The 24,001-nt window shown below is 40.2% G+C and overlaps 1 protein-coding gene across 2 annotated transcripts in view; it reads right to left on the bottom strand.

Annotated features, from left to right (window-relative positions):
* COG3 (component of oligomeric golgi complex 3) overlaps positions 1-18,151 on the bottom strand; it is a 57,781-nt gene extending 39,630 nt beyond the window's left edge. For both annotated transcript variants that reach the window (XM_079903464.1, XM_079903463.1), the window contains exons 1-9: positions 17,835-18,151; positions 9,091-9,237; positions 6,775-6,836; positions 5,558-5,723; positions 4,696-4,770; positions 3,485-3,577; positions 2,688-2,813; positions 1,324-1,404; positions 148-191 (exon numbers count right to left, since the gene is read on the bottom strand). In XM_079903464.1, coding sequence (XP_079759590.1) covers positions 148-191; positions 1,324-1,404; positions 2,688-2,813; positions 3,485-3,577; positions 4,696-4,770; positions 5,558-5,723; positions 6,775-6,836; positions 9,091-9,237; positions 17,835-18,008 — 968 coding nt within the window. In that variant the 5' untranslated portion in view covers positions 18,009-18,151. The remainder of the gene's footprint in view (positions 1-147; positions 192-1,323; positions 1,405-2,687; positions 2,814-3,484; positions 3,578-4,695; positions 4,771-5,557; positions 5,724-6,774; positions 6,837-9,090; positions 9,238-17,834) is intronic.
* Positions 18,152-24,001: the final 5,850 nt, after the last annotated feature.

The following is a 24,001-nucleotide window of genomic DNA, read 5'->3' on the forward strand; positions in this document are numbered from 1 at the left end:
GCTCCCCAAACTGAGCTGTGTGCTACAAGAAAAGTCGTGTACAGCGTGCAAGGTAATTGCTCAGAAAATATCAGGGATGTAACAGACTTGGCAAAATAGCACTTCAAGGAAGGTAATTTGGAAATTGAAGAACCTGTGGGTACTCACTCAGGTATTTTTTCAGATCGTTGTTCTATTTGTTCGATGAGAGTCTGGAATAAAGAAAAGTCCACTAACTCCATCTGCTTTAGTTATATTTTCAATTGCTTTCTGATTATAATAGTAACACAAGCTCATGTTAGAAAATCTGTGACTACAGAAAAGTTGAAACATGAAAATCACCTAAAACACAAAAAAATTAATCACAGTATTTCAGAATATTTTCTTTCAGTTTTTGTATGCACAGTTACTACATTTTTCTTTTTAAACAAAACTGGAATTATACTATATATTCAGCTTTGCAATCTGCTTTTCTTTTTTAAAGATTTTTTAAAATTTTTATTTATTTAATTTCTTTCTGGCTGAGCTGGGTCTCGTTGCTGTGCATAGGCTTTCTTCTAGTTGCAGCGAGCGGGGGCTACTCTTCGTTGAGGTGCACGGGCTTCTCATTGCGGTGGCTTCTTTTGCTGGGAGCACAGGCTCTAGGTACACGGGCTTCAGTAGTTGTGGCACACGGGCTCAGCAGTTGTGGCTTGCGGGCTCTAGAGCGCAGGCTCAGTAGTTGTGGCGTATGGGCTTAGTTGCTCCGAGGCATGTAGGATCTTCCTGGACCAGGGCTCAAACCCGTGTCTCCTGCATTAGCAGGCGGATTCTTAACCATTGAGCTGTATCTGGGATTACACTGATTTAAAATATTGCACTGGCTCTCTACTTTTCCTGAATTAGCATGACATGCAACATCCTCTGTGAGATGGTCTTTGCCATCTTTCCTTTCTTCTTTCCTATCACACCCTACTGAAAGTCTTGTGTTCCAGTCTTAAATGAGGTCCTCCCAAAATACAAGTCTTTTATGTCTCCACAACTTTCTCTATACATGCTGCTCTCTCTGTATAAAATATCCTTATCAATCCCCTCAAGTCTGCTGTAAATCTACGTTTTTTTTAAGCTCAAGTATCATCTTCAACTGGAAACCTTCCCTGAGCATTCCAGGAACAGCTAGGTGTTTCCTCCTCTGTGGGCTTAAAGGACCTCAACATACACTGCTATAATGTGGAAGGACAAAGCCTATCTTTCATTCAAGTTCATTTTCCTGGTATAAACAAAGGACCTAACATACATTAGCGTTTCAAAAGGGCTGGCTAAATAAATTTCATAGCATTATCTTATTTATGTCAATAGACTTACTCTGACTTTGGGGGCAGCAGCTCGAAATTTCACATAAAATAATGTGAAGGCATTGTCTGCATTAGGTACAGATGAAGGATCCTAAAGAAACATGGGGGAGGATAGGCAAGGAAGAAAATTAGCGAACAAATAATTATTCAGAAAATATAACACAAACCATTTCATATGGCTACTGCTTGGCCTATATACCAACCAAAAGCTTACAGAGAGAAAGATTAAATACTATTATTGCTACACATGAGAAATAATTATGTGGAGCTGTCATCTCTCTCTACTTTATAATTAAAATTTATGCTATGTTACATGAATCTTGGTGGTAAAAAGACTGAACTCAGATTCATACTCAGTCACTTTCTGAGTGTAGGACTTCGGTCAAATTACTTAACCTCTCTGAGATTCATGCATCCATTACATGGTGATAACACATATGCACAAAGGTTTTCCACAGCTCAGTTATAAAGCACTAACACACAGTAGGTACTAGTACTTATCAGGCATCAGTTTCCTAAAATAAAATTTTGCAAAATAGAAAAATTATATAGTCTGTTATGTCAGCTAAGAGCAACGTGAATGGTAAAATGCAATACAAAACTCAGCAGCTTTGAACTAAAAGCTCAAGATAGTCCATATTCTTTAGAAAGTAGGCTGAAAAAATAAAATAAATTATCTTTCAGGTTTTATTTTCTTAGGAAAGAAATGTGCTCAGTGACCATCTGATCTAGCTCCACTCTTATTTTCTAACCTAACACGCTGCTAATTTTCCACCTCGCATCTACTAAAATCTGTAATTGATTAATTTGTCTTTTTCCTTCTTTACTGATTATTTCTCCTGAACATAAGCTCCATTAGGGCAGGGACCTTGTTAGCTCCTTTCACTACTGTACAGTTCTTAGTACAATGCCAAGCATTTAGAAGGCATTCAATAAAAATACATTTGCTAAATACAGTAAATTAAATTATCCATCATTTGTAAAGAAAGAAATTCAAATTATCTATCATATGTAATTCTGCCACTCAGACAGAACCACTTTTATTATTTTGGTGTATTTCCTCCTAATATTTTCTTTAAAAAGATAGGAAAAGAAAAAGTTAAAGTGAGAAATAGTTTGCATCTTATTTTATTATTTATCATATAGTACTGGATATTTCTCACACTGTTATATATTCTTTGAAAATAAGACTGTGACAGACATATATAATACAGGCATTTTTTCTTATTATAAATAAAATTGCAACACGTATTTATTTAACAAAAGGTAAAAAAAAAAAATTGGAGTTACTAGATACTAATCTCAGACTAACATTATGGAAAATAAATGAATTAAAAAAAACAAAAACAAAAATCACCTCACCAGTTAACTCACCCTTTTTAATAACTGACTTGTGAGGTTCTGTAGTGTGTTCACTGTATATGTCTTCATGAGGTGCAAAGCTTTAGAAAGACACTGCTTAAACTTCAGTAAATATACAGGATAATCTTTAAAATTTGGCTGTAAAGGAAAGGGAAAGATTTACAAAAATGAAGCAAACTTTTAATGAAAACCAACCTGTCCTTTATGTAAAGCTATACAGAAAGTTCAAAAGAAGATCTTATGTAGACTGTAAGCTCCTTGAAGACAAATACTATGACTGTCTTGGTCATAGCCAAATTCCCTGTGCCTGGCACAAAGCAAGGGCTCAATAAATATTTGCAGCTTTTAGCAAAATATATTTTCAGTACCCCACAGACCTCAAGGCTAATATGTGAGGCCCAACTAAGAAAAGAAAAGGAGTTGGGTGAAATAAATACAGCTATAAATCCTTGGAGGGCAGAAAGAGATGGTGATTAAACCAAGGGACGTGTCCTTTTATTTCCCCCCCCTCAAGTAATACTTTTTGTTTCCAAGGAAGTATCTATCTAGCAAAACAGTTAAGTCAACAGTCTAAAAATCACTAGTCCTTTTAGATGGGATAAAGTTGTGTCAACCAGCCGCTTTTTCTATTCCAGGGGTTGCTGCAGCAGCTGAAAGCATTTTTTACATCACTACTGACAATGACTAAGAATTTACTATAGTTTTTCTTCAAGTATATTACAGAAAGAAATAATTAGTTTACTGCATAAGAAATGATATAATAGGGATGTTAAGATTTCTTTAAAACACACAGAAATACCATGACTTACATGAGATGATATGTATGTAATACAGTCATCTAACTTGGCCAGCATTGGTATAAATCCTTCACTATTCACAGACAGCGTGGGAGAATTCAATTTCTTTAAGGGAAAAAAAATTTTAACGTTTTAAGAGTCACCAAATATACTCAAATGCAGCCCATGTGTAACAATGCAATAAAGAAAGGACAAATTTAAAAGAATATGGATTGAATTCAGTTTACTCCTAATGACCTTTAATGGGGCTCTTCACGAATTAGCAAACATTTTATACTCCATTGCACAATGTTATATTAAAATAATACATCATGTACCTAGATTTCCCACTTTCTAGCACTTTACAACATAAATTTTCCACTTCCAAACACTGGCGACCTTCTCAAGGTTAAAAGATTAACTACCAGTTACCATGTTCAGCAGTCATACTGAAAGTAAAATATAAATCAACATATACAAGTAGTACTAATATAAGGTAATATATAATATAAACATGAGTTAATATTTAATATAATAGATTAAATGATAAATATTAAAATATATAAACCTATATAATATATACAAAAGATAAGTAAAATGACCCAATTATTTCTTATCTTGATATACAAATAGTTTGGCAATGATTTATATTTCCCATTGCATTCCACTGTTAACTGGCTACTGGTTTTATTTCTAACTCTTTCGTAAACTATAATAATTTAGATTTAATAATTTTAATAACATGATTTATATGCAGTTATTATGATTAATTTATGAGCCAGAATACAGAGAAATATAATTTACACAGAAGTCTTTACTGTGACTACCTCTTTGGGATCCAAGAATCCATTATGAGGACTATACTCTTCCTCAAACTAAACATGAGATTAGTTTAAGAAGTGTTTTAATTACTATTATAGAAGTACAACCATAGCAAGATTTAAAATGGAATATTTCTTCTTATAACCTTCACAGCTTACAAATATGATACTATTAAGAGTTAACCAACAAAGAGATTTTAATAGCAAAAATACAATTTAAGAAGAACTATTATTTAAATCATATTTGGAAATCTGAACTGGTAATGGTATGTCCATCACTCACAAACAGGAATATCTTAACAACAAGCAAACTATTAATTTAAAATATCACTCAAGCCAATTTATAAGGTTAAAGATTATACTCAGAATGGGAAATATAAAATAAAGCCACTAATTCTAGAAAAAATAAAGAACAATGCTTACTGTGTTAATAGTTTCCAATTCATTAAAATAGGAAAGCTTTTGTTGAATGTTTTCAGCCAGATCAACAAGTTCCGACTTGAATTTTTTAAAAGAGAAAAATCAATTATTATGAGAACATAAGAATCAACACTCCAGTCTCAAAATTACATCGAGGAGATTTATACTAGACATACAGGTTTATATTAGATATATGATTTCAGAATAATGCCCAAAGATTTCTGCAGTCATGGGCTAAAATAAGCAATGATTATTACAGTAAATTACGTATCTTTTTATAAAATAACAGATGATTACCTTTTTAAAAACATACAAAATATACATAGATAAAATTCTGAGGTAAGTATAGTAACTTAAATATTCTATCTTTAAGTCACAAGTTTAAGTGCAACCTAGATCTGTTCATCTTTTCATAAACCCCACCATTAGTATAATGACTATGCCTTGTTTGAAAAGTGTCAATAGGGAATTCCCTAATGGTCCAGTGGTTAGGGCTCAGCGCTTTCAGTGCCAAGGACTGGGTTCAATCCCTGGTCGGGAGCTAAGATCCCGCAAGCCGCGCAGCACAGCCAAAAAAAAAAAAAGAAAAGTGTCGCAAATGTGAATATACCCTCTTCACTCTGAAACTGTACTGAGACCTAACAGCTCAAAACATACGAAAGCTTGCCCGTGCCTCTGCTGACATAAGCTTAAAAGCAGGCTGTCAAGGTAATAATTTGCATACTTAGCACAGGGCCTCATACAGAGAACTGTTCAAAATATACTTGGAGAAATAAAGGAAATTAGAATTAAATTGTATTCATTTATTTAAAAATAAAATATTAAACATAGTCAGTCACTGACACCCTCTCCTACTCCAAATTACCTGCTCTTTCAGGAGCTGTTCACAGGCTTCATGTAGGGTTCCTGTCTTATTGGACACAAAAAGATACTGTTTCTGCAATGATTCCAGATGCTGAAGAGCATTGTTGACATCATTCAATATAGCATCACACTGCTCCTGAAACCCAGACAAGTAATCCCTCATCTGTCTAGAAAACAGAACCAAAAGGGGATTGGCAATAATATTTTCCCCCAATAAGCACAGACAATAAACAACAAGGTCTCGTTTTCCTCCAAATGCTTGCATTTCAGAAGGGAAGTCTGACCTATTCAAAAAGTTTATTATATTCAGAAATATAGCAAAAACTGTCACAAACTGTTTCAGTACTTAAGAAGGAAAATGATTGAAACTATGAGCAATAAAAGGAATCAGCCTTAAAGCCATAAACTGGCTTTTCACATGTAGGGCAGTAAATCATGGGCTCAACTTTCAAAGACTGGGACACCAGGCCCATCCCAAGGTAACAAGTAGGTCCATCCTTCAGGTCATGTCTGCCTTTGAGAGATGGTGTGATGTCATGGAAAGAATTTTGGACTTGGAATTGGAAGACCTGAGTCCAAGTCCCAGCTCTGCCCAAGTCTCCATGACATTAGGCAAGTATTTAATAGTTCCAGGCCTCTGTTTACTCATTTGTAAAATGGGAATAATAACACCTTTCCTTATAGAGCTGCTATGAAGATTAAATGGAATCATACATCAAAGAGCCTAACACAATGCCTAGCAATAGTAGTCACTTAATTAATGTTAAATGAATATAAATGTTCAACCCACGGTCCCCAAATCAGCTAGAAACAGTACAGTCACTTCCCCCACGCCGTCAATATACACAAACAAAACAACATAGTTCACACCCTGCCTAGTTGGCCATCCCTAAAGTCTCTTGGGTCTCTCCCTCTAAAGAAAGGCAGCAAACACCTCTTAGAGTTCCTGACAAAACTCCCACTTGATTCCAAGCCTTTCTAGAGTTATCTAAAATCAACCTCTGCCCCTCCTAACCTATTAATTACAATGTGACTTTTTTTAAAATCACACAACTTCCAGTACCAGTTGGAATGACCCACATCCTTTCTAGCTATTCTTCAAGAAAATGTTGCTGTTCAAGTTTTCTTTGTACCTTAATTTTGTTTAAAGGCACAGATAACGAAATGCTTAAGATGATCTAAGAATTAGGACAGCCAACAAATATAAGAGCCACATACCTATATTTAGTTCCTTCATCCTGATCCATCTGAGTTTGTAGCTTTGCAAACCATGAGAAAAACTGGAAAAATAGGGTATTATGTTGTCAACAAAACTAAAACAGACAAAATGAAAAGTGGTTACATGCTAAACAGCAAGTCAAAAGGGTAGACACTAAGTCTTACTGTTTGGGGCTCAGACATTTATAGCTGTAAGCCAGGAGATGACAATTTAATTGCATGGTCAGTGTCTACATTCCAGGAAAAGCAAAGTATCTTAAAAACACGGGCCATTTTCAGAGTTAAATAAGAAAGAGTATTAACACGATAATATGTAGAAATAAACATTTCTTCCTAAGAAGCTAATGCCTACCTGCTAGTTTGCCAAATTTGAGTAGGTAACATAGGGCTCTGGGTAAATATTAATGTTATCTAATAATAATTGTGAGAACATAAGCTCAGAAATAATATAAAGGAGTGGTTTAAAAACATAGCTTTTGCATCGGCCAAACCTGGGTTTGAATTCTGGTCCTACCATCAAGTTGTATACTTAAAATGAGTACATTTTATTGTATGTAAATTATAACAATGTATTAGATCTTTTTTTAATTTAATGAGAGATATGCAAGTGAAAATTTAATCCAGAAGATCTTTTTCTTTTTTTTCAAATAGTCCAAGTAAATTCACAGACATGGTGCAAGATTATCTTCTATAATTCTCAAGTGGGATTCGAAGTCAAAGGTATACTTTATTCTCTCAAGATACTACTCTTGCCAAGTACCTTGGCTTTCGTTTCCTGAACACTGATTGTGTGCCTGGTACACACTGCATTTACATGCATTATCTAATTTAATTCTCATAAAAGTCCTATAAGTATATAATTATCTTTGTTTTACACATTAGGAAACAGAGATCTGAGAAGATAAGTAATTTGCCTAAGCTCACAAAGATGGTAAGTGATAGAGGTGACCTTCAGATCCAGGTTGGTCTAACTCTAGAGCTAGAGCTCTTCATCACTTTGCAGCACTGCCTCTCTTGACTTAGTGCAGAGGTCCCCAACCTTTTTGGCACCAGGGCCCGGTTTCATGGAAGACAATTTTTCCATGGACCCAGTGGGGGGCAGGGGGGGATGGTTTTGGGATGATTCAAGTGCATTACATGTACTGTGCACTTTATTTCTATTACTATTACATTGTAATATATAATGCAATAATTATACAACTCACCATAATGCTGACAGGAGGTGGAGCTCAGGCGGTAATGTGAGCGATGGGGAGCGGCTGTAAATACAGATGAGGCTTCGCTCGCCCGCTGCTCACTTCCTGCTGTGCAGCCTGGTTCCTAACAGGTCACGGACCACTACCGGTCCATGGCCCGGGGGTTGGGGACCCCTGACTTAGTGTATATGCAATTCAGCACATTTGCTTTATGTTTCACTTGGTAAATGCCTTAGCTCTGATTCTTCTTTTTTTTTAATTGAAGTATGGTTGATGTACAGTGTTGTGTTAGTTTCAGGTGCATGGCAAAGTGATTCAGTTTTATGTGTGTGTGTGTGTGTGAGTGTGTGTGTGTGTGTGTGTGTGTATATCTGTTCTTTTTCAGATTCTTTTCCCTTATAGGTCATTACAAAATATTGAGTATAGTTCTCTGTACTGTACAGTAGGTCCTTCCTCAGCTTTGATTCTTAAGAGGACAGAAAGATGAGACAGAGGAAGCAGCAGAAGAAACTATTGTACATTTAAGTTTATAGTTGGGAATAAGCAAAAACCAAGAGATTTCACATGCTAAATTTCAGAAAAATAACTATAAGCGTTCATCTAAAGAGCATACTGAGGTTTTTAAGGAAGAAATTACCTAGCAGCAAGCAGTGAGGGGTGCGGTTGGGGGGTCTGCATGTGTGCATGTGTCAACGCACATGCATGTTGGGGGACACATTAACACAGACACGTACTGGAAGAAGGTCTAAAGGGCATAAGATATCAAAACCTTAATAAATCTAATAGTCTATCCAAACTTGGAATAGCATATTTTTATCTGTACTGCAAATAAAACTGGGCAACAGGTTCATTTAAAACACTTAAGAAATAACCACAACTAACACAAAATCAAAAATGTTCTAGAAATAGAAACAGCTTTGGGAAAGATCACTGGTGTTCTCCTTACTTGGTGCAAGTAATATATCCTTCTTTCTCCAGCTCCCCCCGCCCCACCCCCAAAAAAAAGATGTCCTAGAAAGACTTTAACTACAGTTTCAAATGTTCACAACTTTTAATTAGGACCTCTGTCTTGAGACATTTAAAACAATCAAATATCCTTAGAAATAATGCTGCCATTCACCTGCTGTGCAGTTTCAATTCTTTCTTCTTCCATTTCTAAGGAGGTGAATCCCTTCAAGAGAATGTCTTCTGTAGATTCAGGCACTACCGAAGTCTGTGCAATGGGCAGCGACTGGGATGTTAAATTGCACAAGTCTTCAATTGGGAGCTTGAAAAAAAAAGAGCCACAAAGATATTCAAATAACTTGAAAATTCTCTAAACTTAACTCAAGATTGATATTCCACCTCAGGTGTTTTGAAAGAGAAAGAAATGTTTTCTGTTAAATCGTCTGATGTTAACAAGCGCCATATGATACTAACACTTAGAACCAGGTTCTCTCTATATTAAATGCTGGTCTCAAAATATAAACTTGACACCAATACCCAACCATTTGCAAAGTATGGTTTTTGAGTTACCTTTTGAAAACTGGTGGTGAATCTGTACTAATCCACACACCTTTTCCTACTGGAACTTCTTGGGAACTAGCACCAAGGCAAAGGCAAAACCTGCACGCTAATGAAAGTAGCCGGCCCTCTCCATTATCAACACAAAAGCCTCACCTCATTAATAGAAAACAGAAAACAAATCGTACCCAAGAATCAACTACCAACAACTATATCCCCTTCTACTATTTCTACACTGTTGCCACACTTCACCCACGTCTTCTTGCTGACAAATTCTGAAATTACAACTGAAAAGAAAGAATTTCAGAATTTCCCATCAGCTTCAGAAGAGCTCACCTTGAGGCCATCAGACCTACAATACTGTCTAGTTTGCCATTACTAAAGCTATTCCAGGTGTTCATTTACCTAGGGTCATACAGACAAGCTGTTTTTGGACTTAAAAGAAAGGGAGTGTGAATGCTGGGGAAGGTAAAAGGGTGGAATTATTTCGTTTCAATCCCAGTTTATGCCCTTAAGGCATGACATCTAAGGTCCAGCAATAAAAGACCTTAATCCAAGGCCTCAGGAAATTGCCTCCTGTCTATTTTTCTAGATACAGAAATTTCAGCTGAAGACAGTATTTTCTCTTCAAAGCTAAAATAAAATAAGCTAGATGCAAAATGCACCATCATTAACTTAGAAATACAACACTTTAAATATGGGGGGAGGGAATTCCCTGGCAGTCCAGTGGTTAGGAGTCAGTGCTTTCACTGCTGTGGGCCCAGGTTTGATCCCTGGTCTGGGAACTAAGATTCTGGGAGCAGTGCGGCATCAAAAAGAAAGAGAGAGACACACAAAAAGAGAGAGAGAAAGAAAGAGAAAAAGAAAGAAAGAAAGAAAGGAAGGAAGAAAGGAGGGGGGAGAGAGAGAAAGAGGAAGGGAGGGAGGGAGGGAAGGAGGGAGGAAGGGAGGAAGGGAGGAAGGGAGGAAGGGAGGAAGGGAGGAAGGGAGGAAGGGAGGGAGGGAGGGAGGAAGGAAGAAAGGAGAGGGGAGAGAGAGAGAAAGAGGAAGGGAGGGACGGAGGGAAGGGAGGGAGAGAGGGAGGGAGGGAGGGAGGGAGGGAGGAAGGAAGGAAGGAAGGAAGCGAGGGAGGGAGGGAGTTTTGTGTCTGGGTTAAAGTGGGGCTGCACCTTCGGGCGCAGTAAAGCACATCACAGTGCGGCCTGGTTTGAACCCTGCTCACTTAATAAGCGTGTTACAATGGGCAAATCACATAATGCTTCTACATCTCTATTTCTTCTCTGTAAAACAGGAATTACATTATCTGTATCATGAGGCCATTGTGAAATGAAGAAAACACAGGTGTAAGAAAACAGGCTCCTTGGACCACTGGGAAGCTGCAGACAGAAAAAAAGTGTTCAGAAAGGTCCTCAATCTGCTTTCTCCCAGGAGGGTCCTGGATGTACAGAGATACGTCTTACTAAGGGCATCATTGTTCAACATAAACTCTTCCTGAATGGTGACACAATCCCTGAAGAGAAAAGGACTGTTGGGCAGGAAGAATTAAGTTTCTGAAATCTGATGAGAATCTATCTTGACTCTAACGTGTCACCAGCAACTGTGTGCTGCCACCAGAGGTTCTGAGGACAGAGGAAGCTGAGCTGAGCTAAGCCTACCTGCTCACGCTCTGTGCGAGTTACCAACAACAAGCTGTCTCCTTGGAGACAATGCTACGTGTGTTTAGCGTAATGCCTGCCAAATAATACACACGATCAACCGGAGCCGCTTCTATTTATCATATTACTATTCCTACTTATTAGCAGTAACAAAGTAAATTTGTTTCTTTTAATTTATTTATTTTTATTGAAGTATAGTTGATTTACAATGTTGTGTTAGTTTCTTGTGTACAGCAAAGTGATTCAGAAATATGTGTGTGTATATATATATATATATATATATATATATTCTTTTTCAGATTCTTTTCCATTATAGGTTATTACAAGATATTGAATATAGTTCCCTGTGCTACACAGTAAATCCTTGTTGTTTATCTATTTTATATATAGTAGTTTGTACCTATTAGTCCCAAACTCCTTATTTATCCCTCCCCCACTTTCACCTTTGGTAACCATAAGTTTGTTTTCTATGTCTGTGAGTCTGTTTCTGTTTTGTAAATAAGTATTTGTACCACTTTTTAGATTCCACATATAAGTGATATCATATGATATTTCTCTTTCTCTGTCTGACTGACTTAGTATGATAATCTCTAGGTCCATCCATGTTGCTGCAAATGGAATTATTTTGTTCTTTTTTATAGTTGAGTAATTGTATATATGTGCCACATCTTCTTTATCCATTCCTCTGTCGATGGACACTTAGGTTGCTTCCATGTCTTGGCTATTGTAAATAGAGCTGCTCTGAATGTTGGGATGCATGTATCTTTTCAAAGTAGAGTTTTCTCCTGATACATGCCCAGGAGTGGGATTGTTGGATCAAATGGTAACTCTATTTTTAGTCTTTTAAGGAACCCCCATACTGTTTTGCATAGTGTCTGCACCAATTTACATTCCCATCAACAGTGTAGGAGGGTTCCCTTTTTACAGTAAGTAAATTTACAAATCAGAATCTATACTGCTTCTTGGGAACAGAATCGTCTAAGTTACCTTTACAAAATTATAGTTTATTAGTAGTAAAATTTAGTTATATATGAACAGATAATGACAAAATTCAAACACATAATTCTATCAGCACTGTTTACCTGATACCTAAGGAGGAAAAGGAAGAGAGACATGGATCAGGTACAGATTTGAAAAATACACCAGAAAGCACGTGGAGACTAGGCTAAAAGAATGCTAGACAGAGTGTTGCTTGCACCTTAATAATAAGAAAAAGACAAATAGTCTACAAAATCAGGTTCTTGAAGCCATCAGAGAGTTGAGGTTCCAGAGTAACTAAGTAGCTTAAAATCTAGAAAAAGATGGGTATCTCCAGGCAGAGACAGAGTGAGAGCACGGGCTTACCGTGGCAGATTATGGAAAAAGAGATGACAAATGCCACACAAGTAGGTAAGAATTAGGCTAAAATTTCTTTCAAATTACTAAATGGTACAGGACGGGTGAGTACAGAATGCTTGGAAGTCACAGACACAAGGGGAATTTGCACCCACTCACATGGTCTTCACGGACCTCCACCAGGTGCTCATGAGGAAGAATGAGGACTGGTGGTGCAGGCTTAGAAGAGGAGGGGCCTGGGGAAAGTGGGGCACAAAGCCCCATCCAGACCCTTCTCCCCAGTGGAACAAAATCTTAAGACACTGAAAAAAGGGCAGCAAGCGCTATCAACCCTAGGGCACAGGGGAGAACACACTACAGCCGGGGAAAGGGAAAAGAAAACAACCATTACCCCTGGAGGAGAGGCAAGAAGGAACCCAAGACCCAGAACATCAGAGGTCTCCTACTGCCGGAGGAGGGCAGAGTCAGTAAGAAACTCCACCCCTGAGTCCCAGGGGCAAAGGCCTGCCTAAGACTGAGACTGGACGCAGATGATAGAAAACTCCCACCTACCACCACCAGGCTATAGAGCGCCAGCAATGCTCTCCTGTGGGAGGGGCAAGAGCACAGACACCCTCTGAGACACAGGCGCACAGCACACCAAAAGCTGAGGGTTGAGAAGGAAGGTTAAGAAGACCCTGCAGTAGCCCAGCCCCAATGCTAGGCAAAAAGTAATGAAAGAGAAGTCTGAAGCCAGTGGTAAACTAAAGGCAACCAGAACAAAAACAAAACACAAATCTAGCCCACTAACCCAAACCTCCACACTAATGACCTAACAGAGTAAGTGTATTCATTTCCAGGCATTCACGCTATTTCCCTCATTCTCAAATGTCCTGCATACAACGTACAGTATTTGACCAAAAGTTACATTAAACAGCAAGGAAAATAACCCAACTCATTGTCAAGAAACGAAGCACTCAACAGAGCCAGACTCAAGAGATGATCTGGATATTGGAACTATATAACTGTGACTAATATGTCAAAGGCTCTGGTATGAAATATAAATAAAATGAATGAACAGACGCAGAAGTTAAGCAGAAAGATAAAAACTATACATGTCCAACAGAAATGCTGGAAGTAACCATTATTGTAACAGGTGAAGAATACCTGCCATAGACTCATCAGTACACTCAACACAGCTAAGGAAAGAATCAGTGAACTTGAAGACAGGTCAATAAAAATCACCCAAAATTAAACATAAAGAAGAAACAGAGTGGACAAATAAAAACTGAACACAACATCCAAGAACTGTGGGATGGTATAAAATGATCTAATATACGTGTAATCTGAATCTCAAAATAAGAAGAGAGAGAGAGAACAGGGTAGAAGAAATATTTAAAGAGATAATAGTTGAGAAGTTTCCAAAAATAATGAAACACACAATGCTACAATTCTGAACTCAGAAAATCCCAAGCAGAATGCACATGCATGTGTGCGTGTGCACACACACACACCACCCCTAGACACATCACATTCAAACTCAGAGAGAAAATCAAAAGTCATAGAGAAAACCTTAAGGCAGTCAGAGAGAAAAAGATACATTATATACAGGGGAACAAAAATAAGAATTAAAGCAGACTTATCAGAAATCAGGGGACTTCCCTGGTGGTCCAGTGGGTAAGACTCCGAGCTCCCAATGCAGGGGGCCTGGGTTCGATCCCTGGTCGGGGAACTAAATCCCACATGCATGCCACAACTAAGAGTTCACATACCACAACCAAGAAGTTCGCATGCCACAACTAAGACCTGGCACAGCCAAAATGAATAAATAATTTTTTTTAAGCTGCTTTTTAAAAGCTTATGAGGGAGTTCCCTGGTGGTCTAGTGGTTAGGACTCGGTGCTTTCACTGCCATGGCCTGGGTTTAATTCCTGGTCGGAGAAATGAGATCCCGCAAGCCACTCAGCGGAGCCAGAATAAAAAAAAAAAAAAATTAAAAAAATAAAAGCGTATGAGAAGATGCCCCCATTAGGTACATTTGCCCAGCTGTCTTCTTTTCTCAAAGCACCTGGAAGAGAATGGCAAATCAAGAAGGGTGTGTTGCAGGGAGATCAGCTCGGTGCTTTGTGACCACCTAGAGGGGTGGGATAGGGAGACACAAAAGGGAGGGGATATGGGGATACATGTTTATGCACAGCTGATTCACTGTGTTATACAGCAGAAACTAACACACCATTGTAAAGCAATTATACTCCAATAAAGATGTTAAAAAAATAAAATAATATAATATAAATGGTAGAACTATTTTAAAAAAAGGGTGTGCTGGTGTCACAAACTTTCCTGTTCTGACTACTCTTTCACTCCTGAAGAGATGTTGACTGAATACCTCTGGCTTACTCGCACTGTCCTGGCTTCCAGATGGAGCAGACATTTACCACCAGAAAGAGAAGAGCAGAGACCTAGGCTCCTGGTTGGTCCTGGATAGCTACTGTACAGCTTACACAAATGGGGACACTAACATATTAAATACTAACTACAATAAACTATCAAGCCTTGCCTGACCAGCTGAGCAGCTCCAGGAAAAAACAAGCAAATATACCTTTCTCTCCCAAACTTTACTTCTTGCACAGTTCTGGGTTGGAGAAAATCACTTCTGTAATCAATCTAATAAATTCATTCCCTAAATGAAACCTGACGTTACCTACTCTGTTTGGAGCAAATCATTGAAGAGGTATAGATGGAGTCTCAGAACCTTCCTCCAGGCACCTAACCTCTTCTTTTCTTACCTTTGGTCTGAGTGACACCTACACAGTACCAGCTCAGCGTCGTAACATTCTAATCTATTCTTTTAAGGTAATAATCATTTGGGGAGAAAAGCACATGAATAATATAATACTGGCAGGTAGCTTGCTGTGTGCACTTTATATACTTCATTTAGTTCTCACAACTCCCTGTGACGCAAGTACTATTATAATCCCCATTTTATAAAGAAGAAAACAGGTTCAGAGAAGTTAAGTAGCATGTCTAAGGCCACACAAACTTTAGGAAAACAACAACTGTAACAGTAAATTACAGGTAAATTTCAGGATAAATTATCTCAGCATTTTATCAAGAATTACTAAACTCAGCAGAAAGAAAAAGGCCCTCACTACTAAAAAAATTTGCCCTGGCTACAAGAAACCAGTCTACTTAATATTCTACTGCAAATTTTCTTATCTAACACCAGATAAAAAGGTATATAAGGCTAGTTCTCCTAAATAAAAAGGAAAGCTATAAACAGCTTCATGATATTTGCTCAGAGGTAGCTGGCCTCTTGCTATTCAACTAACTTGCCCAGTTCCAGTTGCTCAGGATGTAACTTATCTCCTGAAAATTGTGAAACACTACAGAAAACCCTTTACAGGTTTTTATTTTGGTCAGACCAAATAAAAATTGAGGCATTCTTTCTCAGTGCCAGTGTTAAAAGAGTGGTAACGGATAAAAAATTCAATTCCAAAGTCTTCCCACCAGACATGTAAAGGAAAAAGAGGGCTGTCGAAAGCTGAAGAGCAATGAGAAATTCCCCCTCAAAGATTCCAGGATGGATAAATAACAGACTGGTATTTCATTCTCACAGCAATCCAATGCCAAGGCTGCATGTACCAGAAGACCTTCACTGAACCCTTGAACTTGGCAAGCTCATCCCCTACCCAGGGCTTTGCACTGCTTTTTCCTCCAGCTGGAAGGTTATTTCTCTAGTCTTTGCAAGACTGGCTTCTTGTTTTCCATCATGAGCTCTTGCCTTAGGTGGTTACTTTCTTAGAAAGGCCTTCCCTCTTTATCTAAAAGGGCACACCTCATTCCCTGGTGTCATACCATCCTGTTTGATTTTCCTTATATCCTGGATGACTGTCTGAACTTACCTTCTTTGTTCTTTTTCACATGCTCATGATCACCATAATTATGTCAGCTCCTTCAGGCTAGGAATCTTGTTTTTATCTTTCTGTTCCCCCATTCCTAGCCCCGGGTAGGCACATAATATATGTTAAATGACTGCATGGGGCTAATGGTAGGTATTATGTTGCATAAATATCAAATAATGGGGTGAAAATGAAGAGATCTCTTTTACTTCACTCCAAACCCTTTCCTTCATGCTCAGTGGGAATAGTAATATTTTATGGCCCAAGACATTAAAAATAAAATGGGTTACTTTGCTTATGGAATACATTCACCACAGGTACTGTGATGCCCAAGCACCTTGCTTTGGTGAGAGGCCAAATCAATTATAAACAGACTGAAATATTTATAGAGCAAACAACTTCTATTGCCCAGAGCATAAAAGACTCTGATAGCCACGCCAAAACAAATTTCCAACTGCTTCCTCATTTATTTCAAACACACTTCCAGCACAGAATCCTAGAGGTGGACAGAGAAACCCAAGAAAGAACACCTGTACTTTATGGCAGAGTGTGCAACGGCGAAAAGTGGCGAGAACTTTCAAACCAAAGTTCTTAACCTCTGAAGTGTGAGGGCAGAAAAAGTTTAAGTCTCTAAACTCAGTCTGCCTTTGGACACAACCGTGTAAAGAGAATGCTTCCAACATCAAAAGTAACCATCAGTGCTAATAAAATAATAACCGCCTAAACCTAGCCCTCAAAACAAGAAGAAGTCTGTCAAACATCTGACTACTCATAAAATGTACTTCTTGCTATTATAACTAATTGAATTGAATCACACAAGCAGTATCAGGGATAATATCCCAATGGCAATTAGGATTAAAAACGTTGACACTAAAACATTATCTAATAATGTACTGACCCAGCTTTCAAAGAAAAATTTTTATTGCTTTGCTATAAGTCAAATATAAACCGGATCTCCCACAACCTGCACTTGATCGAGAGTTCATTGCTCAATGTGCGATGAATGAAGCTGTCACCCGGAATCAACTTTGGTCTCCCCAAGGGCCCCTATGGAAAAAGGAAGCTGGGCTATTCATTAAGGTGGTAAACAAATACCAACAGGAGGCTGTGCTGAAGTAAAGCACTTCGGGTTCAGTGTCTTCCCCTTCCGGGAGAGGGTGGGCAGCAGGACTATGCCTCGCTAACACCAGGGACACCCGGGGCAAGATGCCCGGGGCAAGGCTCCCGAACAACCGCCCCACGCCGCAGGGGCGGGCTGGGTGCCGGCGGCCAGCAGCCGCTGGACGCCCCCGCAGCCGTCCCCACGCCGGAGGGGAGAGTCGGCGGTCTGGGACAACGTAAGGCCTGACAGTCCGGGAAGGTGAGGGGCCTCTCCCACCGGAGCCGACACTGTGATGGGGAGGAGAGGACAGACCCTGGCCAAGGGTCTGCAAGGTCGGGGTCCGCCGGCGCGCCCGCGGAGTAGCCCAGCCCAGCTCCCGCCCGTCACCTCACCTCGGCGGGTACGGGCAGGTCCTCGGCCGCCGCCTTCAACTCCAGCACCGAGTCCGTCTGCCGGTCGGTCAGTGGCGCTGTCGTGTCCGGTCTCCCATCCCAAAGAGCCAGCTTCTCCCGAGCGTCCCGCTCCGCCGCCGCCTCCGGCTGCAGTAGCAGCGCCGCCTCCGCCATTGCCGCCGCCCCAGCGGCCCGCAGCAGCAGGGGGGAGGTGGGAACCCCGACAGAGAGATGTCCGGGGCACTTCCGGGAGAACCGGGTCTTCCAGCACTGCACCGGCGGCGGGGCGGGGCGAACCGGAATACCCTGACCCCGGAAACGCTTCCCCCCGCGTGGGCGGGACTGAGGCCAGGACTGACGTGGCTTTAAACGGGGTACAAGTATTTCCGGTTGGGATGTAAACAGAGAGGGCGAAGGATATAGGCCCTAACGGAAATAGACATGCCCCTACCAGAAGTCCCTTCCTCAACATCAATAACTTTATTGTTAATATTGTTACTGACAACTGTGTTCAGTGACCCTGCCGGCAGGGGCCTTCGTGAGCCGCGGCATCTGCTGCTTCTTTCTGCTCACAGCCTGGTAGTCTGGGTTAGGTGTGTGGACTGATTTCCGTGTTGACATGTTGCTAGTTTTCACAACTTTTCAAACATCAATAATTCCGCTGTTAGAAATCTAATTTATGAAAACACATAAAAATTCAAAGATTTATATATATCAGACATCATAAATAGTATCAAATAACCACCTGAACGTCCAACATTGAAGAACTGGATCAATAATTCATGGCACAGACGTGTAATTGGAATACTGTTCTGCCATTTAAATCATGTTGTAGATTTCAACAACAAAATAAATAATGATTGTATTGGGTCATAACCTGTAGAATAAATACCCATGAGTCCATACTGATATAAATAAATGACTGAATAAATAAATAGGGGAGAAGAGACAACTCCACCTTACTGAAGAATTCCAATCAATAAATTTAGAAAGAATGAGGGGAAAGAAATCATTAAGGATACTACAGTAATGACTATAGCAGGCAAAATCTAAGGATGGATGCTAAAATTAGTGGGTGAAAGTCTGAGGAGAAACAGAAATTTGTATGGCATCTCTCCAAGGTATTTATTAATGGGGGGAGGGGAGGGTGGCTGTTAACTTTACAGTGGAGAAACCTGGAAGACATCCCCCCTTAACCAAATGATCAAGGTCAGCATCATCACCATGAAACTCCTAATATGATATATCAAGAAGCACACAATATTTCTTCTGTGATATTCTTGCCAGAAATGCAAAACCACATTCTAATTATGAGAAAACATCAAACAAATTCAAATTGATGGACATCCTACAAAACAATTCACGAGTACTCTTCAAAAGTGTCAAAGTCAAAAAAAAAAGTGTCGAAGTCATAAAAGACAAGGAAAGACCGAGGAAATGTTACATTTTGGGAATGAGGGAGACATGACAAGTAGATGCAATGTGGGAGCCTGGATTGGATCTTGGGTCAGAAAAGGGAGAACTATAGAATAAAATATAGATATCCAAATAAGGTCTACAGTTTAGACGATAGTAGTGTACCAAAGTTAATTTCCCAGTTTTGATTGTTGTACATGATATAGTTATGTAAGATGATAACATGAGGGGAAGCTGGATGAAGGGCATATCTGAATTCTGTAATACTTTTACAGCTTTTCTAAAGTCTAAAATTATCTCAAAGTCAAGAGTTAAAATTCTCATGTTGTAGAAAGTATTTATCTCCTTGGAGAAATGATATAATTAAGAAGAATGAAACAGTGTATCATCCTATTGACCAAAGGAAACACTTCCAAAATATTCATAGATGGTTAGAATTACTAATAATTATTTTCTTCCTTTTCTCTTTTTTTTTCAATGAGTTTTGCATCTAAGCATAAGGGTGTTTGTTTGTTTTAATTGGTATACCTAAAACACACTTCCTCCTTTTCAGGCCAGGCTGATTCCAAAAATCTCAGAAATGAAGTTTATCCTGTTGAGTTTTGTGATGATAATTCTTCACGAAATATCATCCTTCAAGGGCCAAATATAAGCATCTTCTCTCACAAATGTGCTTCTACTGCAGATATTCCTAAACCTATAATCATGCTACTTTCTTCTAAACATTATGTTTAATTTCTTAAAATATTTTTACCAACTGGTGATTCATGATGCTAAAGGGATGCAGTGTAGGTCATGGCACTCAGAAAAGATTTGGGACAAGGCTGAATGTCTAATCAGCTGCTGTGAGGGCAAATGAAGGGAGAGAAGGGTAGATATTCAACACAATAATGCCTGGACTATTCCTGAATTGAAGAACTGGAGCTAAGGGAGGTCAGCAAAGATCCAGCAGTCACCAGCTGGCCCTGCAGGGTGGGGGAGAGACAACAGCAATGAAGCAGTAAGTGCAGTGTTACTGGGGTGTTTTCATTGCAGAACACTAGCACAGAAGTATATATATTTAAACGATGCACTTGTTGCTCAAAATACAGTGGAAAGGGTAGTATACAATATGCTGAACTCTGCTTCAGACTCTAGGGCTCTTTTCTGTATGGACAAATACTATCTAGTGTGCCCCATCCCCAGAAGTAGTACAAATTTCCTACAATGGATCCACTTTTATACTCTGTATTACAAGTCAAATTTCTTCCTGTTTCCAGCTGGTGATTAGCTTATTCCCAGAAGCACTAGATGTCATGACAAATACAACTGCAGCTTTAATTTTCTACTGTAATTTTTTTTTGACCGCACCTCACGGCTTCAAGGATTCTCAGTTCCTCGACCAGGGATTGAACCTGGGTCACGGTGGTGAAAGCGCCAAATTCTAACCACTAGACCACCAGGGAACTCCCTCTACTGTCATTTTTAACAATATTATTTATTTGATTCAAGTATTTATAAGTGTTCCCTTAGAAATGTTCAAGTTGATATAGTAAACACTCATATAGCATGTATCTGTACATATGCATGTACATATAAGGCACACATGTATTCATATCGTGTGTGCATGAAAAAAGAGAGAGAGAGAGAAATGAGCAGACAGGATTACATAGGCTATCTCGGGAAAAGGACGAAGATGAGGTCAGAGGAGTCTCATCCCCAAGTGATCAAGGTCCCATATCATAGTAGATGACATTTTGTTTGTAAGGTGTTATTCAGATTTCCCTCTTGATCTCTTGATTGAAACCCTGTAAGGCAGGTTATTCTCCCATTTAGATTTAAGCAAATGAAACACAGGATGATGAAGTGAGACATCAAAAACATTTGGGAAGGTGAAGGAAAAGACCACTTTTCTACACTCTTTCTAGAGGGAAACTTGCCAACACCTATCAAATCACAGGCTAGACACAGGGAGATCAGCTCGGTGGTTTGTGACCACCTAGAGGGGTGGGATAGGGAGGGTGCGAGGGAGGGAGACGCAAGAGGGAAGAGATATGGGGACATATGTATATGTATAGCTGATTCACTTTGTTATAAAGCATAAACTAACACACCATTGTAAAGCAATTATACTCCAATAAAGATGTTTAAAAAAAACCAAAAACACAGGCTAGAGAAATGGAGAGAGGATAGCTCTTTGATCCAGCAATTCTGTACCTGAGAATCTATCCTAGAGAAATTTACATATTAAAAAAAATAGTAGTACCTGCACAGGATAGTTTGCAATGGAGAAAAAGTGGACACAACCTAAATGTTTTTCAATGAGGAAATCGTTTAGTTTCTATTATTTATTGCTACCTAACAAACTAACCCCAAAATCATGCCCTAAACGAACCACCACTTTGTTCTTATCTTTCACAATCTTGCAGGTCAGGAATTTCTAGAGGGCACATCAGAAAAGACTCCTCCCTGCTCACCATATCTGGAGCCACAGCTGGGGAAACACAAATGGCTGCAGGCTGGACAGCTGGGGTCTGGCTGTGCATCTCTGCATCCTCGTGAAGTCTCAGAGCTGGTCCACTGGGTCTCTTAAGTGTGAAGACCTCAGAGTATTTGGATGTGGCTCAGGGCTCGAAGAGATGGTTCCCACTTCTGCCCTTGCATCAGAAGTCACAGAAGGTCATTTCTGCTGCACTCCACCAAGCGAGTCACTATAGTCAGGCCAGATTCAAGGGGAAGGATTGACTCTTCTTAATGCGGGGAGTAGTTAAGAATGGGCAGCTTTTTTTTTTTTCAGGCTGTGCTGCCTGGATTGCAGGATCTTAGTTCCCCGACAAGGGACTGAACCTGTACCCTCGGCAGTGAAAGTACAGAGTCCCCATCACTGGACCACCAGGGAATTCCCTAATTTGTGTTTTAATGTTACGTTAAGAATGCATAGTGTTTTACAACGTATGTGCAACTATTATTGCAGACCTGTCATAAACAGAAAAGTCTGCTTGTGGGATATATTAAAAAATATATCTTGTGAGGATAGATAGATAATCTTGCAATAGTTTGAGGAGCCTTTCAGAAAAGGGTAGAGGAATGCTTTCCTGACAGGGATTTGTGACTGTCTGCTGACATTAAGAACATGAGTTTAGGGCTTCCCTGGTGGCGCAGTGGTTGAGAATCTGCCTGCCAATGCAGGGAACACGGGTTCGAGCCCTGGTCTGGGAGGATCCCACATGCCGTGGAGCAACTGGGCCCGTGAGCCACACTACTGAGCCTGCACGTCTGGAGCTTCTGCTCTGCAACAAGAGAGGCCGCGACAGTGAGAGGCCCGTGCACCGCGATGAAGAGTGGCCCCCGCTCGCCGCAACTAGAGAAAGCCCTCGCACAGAAACGAAGACCCAACACAGCCATAAATAAATAAATAAATAAATAAAAATTAAAAAAAAAAGAACATGAGTGTAAACATCACAGGAGCCTGGAAACTGAGCAACAGCTGGGCCAACTGTAGAGGAAAGAAAGGAAAGCTAGAGGCACAGAGGACTTCAGGGGATTGACCAAGTGTTGGAAACCACTCCACTGGCCTCTGCTGGTATTAATTCCCTACCTGGTGCTCATTCAGCTTGCGAACCCCTGCCAGGAACCAGAAGGTTACACTTACAGAACATGTAAATGAACATGTACTAGCAGTAAATCTAAGATAAACAAACACTGACACAAGGTCTGAAGTGGTTCCCCCCTCCTCCCGAAGTAGGTTCCCCCCTCCTTCCTTCTCCTCTTGGCTGGGATGAAGGGAGAGGAGGTATTTGTCACCTTTGGAGGTATCCTGGGGGGAAGACAGCGTTTCCAGACTTCTGTTTTAAAACTAACAGTCTGGTATATTAGGGGTGTTTTGTTTTTGATGAATAAAAACAAAACCACCAAAAAGCAAAAACATCTCTCTTCTTTTTCAAATTAAATAGCTTTCACGATTATGTCATGGCATAATGGGCATTCCCCCGGAATAACCTAGATCCTGCATTTTAAAATTTTCACTTGCAGGTTTTTATCAGGTGTGGCTGGCATTTTGTTGAATCCAACCGACAGCTTTCAACAGGGGAAGGAGGAGAAAACAATGTTCTGACCTTTTTCCTTCCATTTCTCTCACTTCCTTACTGGGATGTGAGCCACAGGACCAGGGCTGCCATGGTTTCTGTGGCCTTGGGTCCTAGCCTCCCTCCCGCCGCCCTTCCCCGAGTGTGAGCATTTGTGGGTTGGCGGCTCCGGGAGGACACGGGGGCCGCTGATGATGGGCGGGCGCCAGGTGCTAGTGGGCCTGTGGCCAGCTCACCACAACACCGCAACAGCCCCACAGAGCCCGTCCTTTCCGGGCCGGAGCTGCGACTCGGGCCCCACCTACCTGGGAACAGGCTGCTGGGGGTCACTCCTGTCCCTGTCGCAGAAGGCAGACCCCAGGCAGCCGTGACCCGGCTCCCCGCTGGAGAACGCAGACAGCCGTCAGCACCCTGGCCTAGGGCTTTGGTTTATTCGTTCCACAAGTGATGGTTGGGCTGAATTGTTCATATCCATGAGGCCGGCCCCAGGGTCAGCGGTCCAGGGTGCTCACCAGCCTTTGCCTATCCTCGTGTTGGTGCTGACAACAGTGTTTAACAGCCCGGCCCCGGAGCCCAACCACCCAAGGGTGTGTACCCTGCCTACCTTCCCCAGGTGAACATGGGCAACTAGAAACTCTGTGCCTCAGTGTCCTGATGTGAAAATGGGCACTGAATAAAATAATAAAA

Source organism: Stenella coeruleoalba (assembly GCF_951394435.1).
Source record: "Stenella coeruleoalba genome assembly, chromosome: 18".
Lineage (NCBI taxonomy): Eukaryota > Metazoa > Chordata > Mammalia > Artiodactyla > Delphinidae > Stenella > Stenella coeruleoalba.